This window comes from Rhea americana, unplaced genomic scaffold (assembly GCF_003343005.1).
Source record: "Rhea americana isolate MKP2758 unplaced genomic scaffold, rheAme1 scaffold_97, whole genome shotgun sequence".
In the NCBI taxonomy this organism is placed as follows: Eukaryota; Metazoa; Chordata; class Aves; order Rheiformes; family Rheidae; genus Rhea; species Rhea americana.
The window spans coordinates 1886448-1894162 of NW_028187166.1; the positions used below are offsets into that span (position 1 = coordinate 1886448).

The window sequence follows — 7715 nt, forward strand, 5'->3', positions numbered from 1 at the left end:
GGTCTGATGATAGCAGTTTTCTGCCCAGGAAAAATTTAAACATTCATGTCCCTGCAGGCTTCCAGGGCAGAGTAATATAGAAGGCAATGGAGAAGTAAGTGAATATTGGCATAAGTGACACTGTTTTCTCTTGTTGACAAGAGTAATAGGTTAGAATCCTCAGAAAATTGGAAAATCATAGTTTCCTAGGAAGAGCCAGAAAATTTTTTAAAAGGTTCTGGATCTGGCTCTTGAAAATACCTGCAGTGGTGCTAGAAAATTACTGGGATAGTTCTAGATCCACAAATCATTTGAAAACACTGGAAAATACCTGAAAGGGTACAATATACARGAATCTCTAGACAGTACCAGGAGTTTTTCTAACAAAAGAACTGGCGTAATGCCTAGAGAACACCCAGAAGATTGCTAGAAAGTTTTAAGATCCAGTTCTTCCTTGAAAGCTCAGAGGAAAGACCTGCAACAGCATTAGGAAAATTCCTCAAAAGGCTAGAAATCCAGGAATTCCTAGAAAGCACTTGAAAAACTCTGAAGGAGGTTTTTGGGCCCAAAACACCTGCATAACAAAGGGAGAAATTCCTAGAAAACATGGAGTAAACTTCCAAGAAAGCGCAGGAAAAATACCCTGACATAGACATGGAGAAGCTGGAATGACTCGGTTATAAGCAAACCTTTAATGACATAGCTCTTTCCTTAAAAAGTTGTTTTTCTGAAAGCCCAGCAGTTCCTTAGCTTGTAGCTATTCCAGGGAGGCAGTAACAGCCTGGGGCAATTGCTGATAGACAGAATACCAGAAGTTCACATATGGGGATCTCAGATTCTGCTTCACTGAATCATAGCTTATATCGCTGTTGATTTCCAGGTAGTAACTGTTCTCAATGGTGTAGGGCAGCCAGCCAATGGGTACCTCTGAATACCCTTTGTTGGGATCACTGGAAAAAAAGGAAGAAGAGCTGGAGGTTAAATGTCATGATAGTTTGTCAACACAGCAAAACTTGCGTTGTCTGGTAATGATCTGGGCTGTGCTCAGGTGAGGGTTTAAATGAGTGCAAACAGAGAATTTGACACTGAGACATGTGACAGCAAGTCTTTCTGCTGGGAATGACTTGCCTACCTACATTCCCCCGCCTCGTTCCCCACTAGCATCAGCCCTGGCAGCATGCAGCACCTTAACTCCTTTCTGAACTCCAGGGCTCAGAAACAAACTAACTTCATCATTAAGTTTAAGCAGAGATCATAAGTTTTTAAAATGTTTTTGTTGTCCCCAGTTGTTCTCTGGAGCAAGAGGATCCAAAGCAAACTCAATTCCTGGAAGATATAGGGCCCAGTTTATAACAGAAGCATGGACAGAAGGCACTCTTCTATGGGGAATTTCTCCTGAGAAGTTTAATAGATAAAAGCAGCATGTTGAAGTTTTGCTGCAACAAGCCTTGAATGTGGAACCAGAGCCACTCACCCTGTTCTGGCGAAATTGGTCCAATAAGCAATCATAGCTTTGGAGACAGTCCTGTGCTTGGGTAGGTAGCCTAGGGGAGTGGAGAAGGGTTTCCCAAACACATACTGCAGGTCATCAGCATGGTCTGCCCCTACCCAGCTTGGGTAGATGGGCATTCGGGATGGCTGGGAGAACACATAGCTGTATGTCTTGGCACTCCTGGATAAACAAAAACAGACTTGCTAAGCAGCTGTGAGTGGAATGCAGAGAAAGGGATGCCTGTTCACAACAGTGGCAGAACCAGAGATTCTTCCTTGAAGATGCTTATGTACTTGGAATTGTTTAAGAAGTGTTCCCAGGAGAAAGCATCTTTCTATGCGGTAGTTTTAACTTCAGGCTTGTATCATCCAGCTTGATATATACCTTGTGGAATCAGACATTGCCAGGATAAAGTTCAGAGTTTTTTAAGAAGCAATGATTTGTTTTAATGGGGAATTAAAACAAGTTTGCAACATGATTCCTCTGCAGCATTAGGGAAATTCTTTTTGTAAAAGCTACATTTCAGTGTGTATTCAGTACCAAAAAACCCTGTCTCCTTCAAGTTCAGCACTTTTAACCTACTTCTCAGCACCTGGTGCTGAGACCATGTTTGCTGGCTTTGGGCTCTCTGAGGCAGACCTACTCACTGTGCATGCTGCTGGTGGAGTATCAGAGTCCACTGCGTGGGAATCAGAAAGATATAATCGGTAGCCACATCCACCACCGTCCTCTTCACAACCTCCTGGTCAGGGTTGTCACCCCACACTTGAGTGTAGAGARCATATGTTGAATTGGCTCCTCTCTCGCCCTTCTCCAGAGTAAGTCCTTGGATCAATTTATAGACCTCATCCCTGAAAGGACAAATAGTACCCATTACAAACCAGTAGTCTGAAGTGAGTCAAGGCTTAGGAAATGCTTTGCAGCTTCCTTTGAAGTTCACATCCAACCCTGCAGTTGGCAATGGTTTGGTGCAATAAAAGCAGATTGTATCAATCTACGTCTGAGAAGAAAGGCAGATCCTTCATGACTTTCTCAGCAGAACTGCTTGCATTCCTTTTGCCCTCAAAGGGGAGTCTCACAGGGCAGGCACTCAGGGCATCCAGGATGTGCTTGCTCTGCTCRGTTTTGCTGGCTTTTGTCAGAGCTGCCAGGCCTAGTGCTGGTGTTGAGTTCAGAAGCACTTTAAAGATATGTGGGGAGACTTCCTCCTAACTGGTCCCTTCTCTTTAAGGTACTGGTCTTAGCAATATATACCCTAAGCATCCTGGCTTGGAATGAGATCTTTTATTGAAGGTAGTGCCTGGTCCACTTGGCTCTAAGTCCTCAGAGTTTAGGGGGTGGGCAAGCTATATTAAAAATAAGTTTCCTTCTATTAAGAAAACCCTTCACTTACGCAGTGACTTTTACAAGTGGGCGGTTGATAGCAGGTACGTCAACCCCAGCAAACATGTGTCCATCCATGTTGTTGACCCCCGCAATATAGTCAATGTCAGCAGCATTGGCAAAGAGGTTCTCTGGCATGTCTGGGAGGAAGTCTCCATCAACAACAGGGGTGAGGGCAAGGTGATGAACAAGGGGAGCTGCAGCAGGAAAGACAATATAGAAGCCTTTAGGAGCTGAGAGATGACAGACCTGTGGCCTGACATACTCTATAGCTGAAGGAACTGTAGAAAGAATACACTGAAGTCATTGACAGCTTCAACAGTGATGTCAGTGCAGCCAGGACTTCACACAGCAGCAGGGTGACCATAGGATCATATTAAATGACCCTCATGCCTACGGAGAAGAGCAAGGGATCCACCAACTATGTATGGACAGATAATATCAACAAATCACCTCCTCCTTCCCCTAATCCCTTCCCAAAAATCTTAGCCAAAGAGAAAAGAGCAGAACTCCCTCCCCACCCCAAAYGTCTGCACTAACTTGCTGCTAAGACAGCAGATTTGGCACAGTGCAGTTGCACAACACTGGCTTGGCCATTCTCTGCCCTAAGCAGGGCTAAATCATGGGGCTATTTACTAAGAGTATGAGGAGAGCAAGCAGGAACCTTTTGYGGGTTAGAGATCCCCCTACCCAACAAAATCACAAGCCTTCCCTACCTGCCATGATGGACCCAAGTCCTACCCTCAACCCCATGACTCAAGTGAAAATAGCAGGGTTGTGATGATTGTTGTTCTAAACTGTATTTTTAATTGCTCTTACTGCTTTCACAAAACACAGACTGCAAACAGCAGTTTCTGAGGTAAGCTTAGGCCATGCAAGCCAAGATATGGCCAGCAAGATAATTCATCTGCCACTGCGTGACAAACAGCATTCATTCAGCATACCATGGACCTGCCTATGGAGGGGGCACTGTGAAATCCCTCATTCTCCCCTGAAATACCCCCACCCCATTCCCCTTGAAAGGCTCTGTTTGAATGCTCTTGGTGATTTCCCCAGCAACTCATCCAAGTGCACGGTGAGCCATGGATGGGGCAGAGAAGCAGTGTTGGCTGCAGACCAGGCAACTTACAGGGCAGGTTGAACAGCTCCTGGTGATAAGCCAGTGTCAGTGCTTTGGGGTCTGTGACTCGCAGGCAGCTGGCCAGGACTGTTGTGTTGTCTGTGGGGCAGCCCACATTCTGTGCAATCTGCAGAAGGAGCGAAAAAGAAACCTCTGAAGCCAAGGTCAGCACTGGGTTCACAGGGGGAGAGAGGAGGTGGTTTTTAATTTCAAAGAATTGTTTGCAAAACTCTGTGTTTGGGAGCATAGCTCCTATCTAGTTCCTTGTTACTATTTCATAGACACGAGCTTTACTTTGTTTTGTTTGTTCGTATTGTTTTGTTTTCTTCAAGCAAGGCTTTAACTTCGGGAGAGTTGCAGAAGCTCAGTGTGCCTAGGGATGGCACGGCCCCTGGCGGGCTGCTAGCCAGCATGCATCCCAGCCCACCTCTGCAGGTTGCGGTCCTGTTGCTGAGCTATGTGTTTACCTTTCGAGCCCAGGCAAGAGGGTTCTTCTGGATGGCCCAGCTGCACAGACCAACTCCACTCTGACTGATGGCTCTCTTAAACAGGCCCTTGTTGTGTGGGGACAGCATCTGTGGCATAAAAGAAACAGGAGGGTCTTCTGGTACCAAGTCCTGAAGAGAGCCTTGCCTGCCAGACTCAGCCAATCCCTGTCACAAGGGAAGACCCAGAGAGGCTGACAGCTCTTTCATTATTTAGTGGTCTCAGTGACCCCCTGTCACAGCTCTCTCAGATCTTGCAGTCAAAGGTGAAAGATGGTGAGGAATGAAGAAAAGGAGCAGAGGGAGCTGGCAAGTAATTGTTACTTCACCAGAGATCCTGAAAGAGAGAAAACATGCTTGCAGTTGGAGGCCTGATTAAACTGAAAGGGAAGGAGGAGCTACGAAGAAAAGAGGCTCAGGATGGCTTTCCCTGCAGGAGAGGATGCTAGTCAGTGCATGGAACTCCCAATGAGGAAAGTAACCATGTTACTGCGGGGGTCCTCGCTACCATTTACAAAGCAGAGGAGCAGCTCCAGTGGGCTTCTTCAATGACAACAAACCTGCAGGGAGACACTGACAGAGCCAGCAGATTCCCCAAAGATGGTAATGTTTTCTGGGTCACCCCCAAAGGCCTTGATATTCCTCTTCACCCAGGCAATAGCCATGTGCTGGTCCTTCAGCCCGTAGTTTCCTGAGCAACAGAAGGCACATGCCATTCAGCAAGGGGACAGTCAAAGCTGGAGATCGTGGCTCCTTCCACCCCGCAGCGTTAGAGACAGAGCCAGCTCCTGGCCTGGGTGCTTCTCATGTTCTAGATCTGCCATKAGACATAGTGTTGGAGCCAGAACTGGAGCTGTATGCATTCTCTGGTCTTCTTTGGACAGGGAGCACATTTGAGGGTCATGCCCTGTGTTGACACAGTGCAGACAAGCCAGGGACCAGCAACAGAGTCCCTTGAAGAGGAAGCAGCTACTGTACCTGGTGCACTCTCATCACCAGTGCTCAGGAAGCCCAGAGGCCCCAAGCGGTAGTTGATGGTGACTACAATCACATTGCCCCGCACAGCGATCTCCTCGCCATCGTAGAGGTAGTTGTCGAGAAAGTTGGCTCCCTGGCTACCTCCTAGAAGGAAGGCACCACCGTAGATCCAGACCATCACTGGCAGGTTGGTGGAGACTGGGAGATGAGAAAGAAATGCAGTGAGAGCCATGGCAGAGCAAGAAGGTGCTGCTCATCCCTGTGCCAGTTCACTAAACATCACTCTACTTGGATGCAGACAGGCCTCTTGGGGCAGATTTAAAAAAAAAAAAAAGAAAAAAGCCACTGCCTTTGTGGCATCCCACCTCAGGCAAAGTATTCACAAGGACAGCAAACCTATATGGGTTTGTCAGCCTTACAGGCTGACAAAGCTTGGGATACCAATGCAAAACAGGTAAAAGATCATCCCAAACAAACTCCTGTCCCTCCTTGCTAGAACACAGACTTCGATGTCACTGACGGAGTGCTATACAGGAGTCCCATATGCCCTGAAGACCTCTTCTCTTCAAGGACATGATGTTTTTCAATAGCCTAGGGCCAAAAAACTCTCTGCTCTGTGCTGGGAAGAGACTGAAGCATCCAACAGTTTGCAGCTGAGGGCCATTACCTGGCATGGCTTCCTCCCCTCCCCGAGAAAATGAGTGCTTCTGTAGTTGCTCAATATGGGAACATTACTACTAGAGATGCTCTAGAGCAGTTCGTCCACAAAAGGCAACTGAGAATCTCCTCCCCAGATCTCTGCTAAGCACATACCTTGTTTCTTCTCTTGAGGGATCCAGATGTTCAGATACAGACAGTCCAAACTCCCACGGACATTGGTTTGCGGAAGCGTCACCTGCATGCAGCGCGGTTTGAAAGACGTTGCTTTCAGTGTTCCTAACAGGAGAAAGGGAAGACAGTAGGTCACCATTTAAAAGCAGCAGTTCCATCCTTCAGCTGCAAGCTATCTATCCATCCTCCCCTCCAAGAGTCCAGTACAGAGGGAACAAGGCCTCTGCAGCAACTGTGAGCTCACAGAAGGACGACAAACCAGTGCCCTTTCCTGCTGACAACTCTGGCTACTTGAGCCTCTTAGGAACAGAGGGGGACTTTCATACTCACCATGAAATTAAGAGCTTTTTTGTAGTGCTTCTTAGTATACAAAAGCAGGCAGCAACATCCCCACCCTGGTAGTATCAGACCACCAAAAACACAAAGGTATTCTGAAGCTACATCTTACCTTCCCAGCCAGGATGTGGTTGGGGATCTTCCAGAATATTTGTAGGGGCAGCAAAGGGGATCCCTCTGAAGATATCAATGTAGTTCCCAAAGAGTCCCAGCTTTTTACTCTCACCTTCCACAAAACCTCCTTCGGTGTGCACCACACCCAGCTAAATGTTGTCCCGTTGGGAAGAGAGAAAAGTAAATCCACACAGCATAACCTCTCATGCCTCTGGCTTCCCTCATTGCCAGCACCCACCAGTACCCAGTAAGCTGGCTGGAGCCTTCCCCTAGAAGGCCTGACTTGCAGCCTCCTTCCCTAGCTGTCCCTTTTGACCCCTATGGAAAACCGACGTAGCTGCCACTGGATATACTCTGGTACAAATGTCGGGCAGTCTATCCTCTGCAGCAGGCAGACAGCAGCAATTTCCCTGCRTTTCCCAAGCATCAACAGCAGTAGTCGAGGACCTACAGCCTTCAGATGTAACCCGGGCCAGACATGATACAAGATTGTAAAAGGAGCATTTGGAAAATGGTGGTGAGAGCCTTTGGCATGTTTAGAGCAGGAGAGTACCCTACCTTTGCTGTCATGTTCTGCAGTCCCTTTTTCATGGGGTCCAAATCAGACTTTTTTTTTTTTTTTTTTTAATTCAGGCAGGAACAGGCAAAAAAAAAGTCTTGCAAAGCCATAGGAAATGGCTCTTTACTTACCGTTGCAGCCCGTGCTACCCCAAGGTAGCAGCATAAGGCAAAGCACAGACTCTCCCAGCGAGCCATGGTGCATGCACACATGAGGAGCCAGGCCCAAAATGCAGGTTTATATATATAGAGAGAGATAGGAGCGCAGCTACGTGTCCATGCACTTCTGTGACCCCGTCTTGGCTACAAAGTACACCAGAAGAGTGCCCCGGCATACTTGTCCTTCAGCTGGCTGAGGCCAGAGATAGGCTGGCATCACTGTGTGAGAGCCCTGCAGATGTTGCTTTTGCAGACCAGAGGTCAAACCTAAGGAAAGAGC

At 47.4% G+C, this 7715-nt stretch overlaps 2 protein-coding genes across 3 annotated transcripts in view; both read right to left on the reverse strand.

Moving 5' to 3' along the window:
- Positions 1-652: 652 nt before the first annotated feature.
- CEL (carboxyl ester lipase) lies at positions 653-7489 on the reverse strand. Its single transcript, XM_085325312.1, has 11 exons — positions 7409-7489; positions 6717-6867; positions 6251-6373; positions 5438-5635; positions 5020-5150; positions 4442-4549; positions 3984-4101; positions 2865-3051; positions 2119-2322; positions 1454-1651; positions 653-929 (listed from the first exon to the last, which is right to left on the reverse strand). Exons 1-11 carry the CDS (start codon positions 7487-7489, stop codon positions 737-739), a joined length of 1692 nt encoding a protein of 563 aa, XP_085181438.1. The 3' UTR covers positions 653-736.
- A 126-nt stretch (positions 7490-7615) lies between these two features.
- GTF3C5 (general transcription factor IIIC subunit 5) overlaps positions 7616-7715 on the reverse strand; it is a 9199-nt gene continuing 9099 nt past the window's right edge. For both annotated transcript variants that reach the window (XM_085325316.1, XM_085325314.1), the window contains exon 12: positions 7616-7702. In XM_085325316.1, coding sequence (XP_085181442.1) covers positions 7697-7702 — 6 coding nt within the window. In that variant the 3' untranslated portion in view covers positions 7616-7696. The remainder of the gene's footprint in view (positions 7703-7715) is intronic.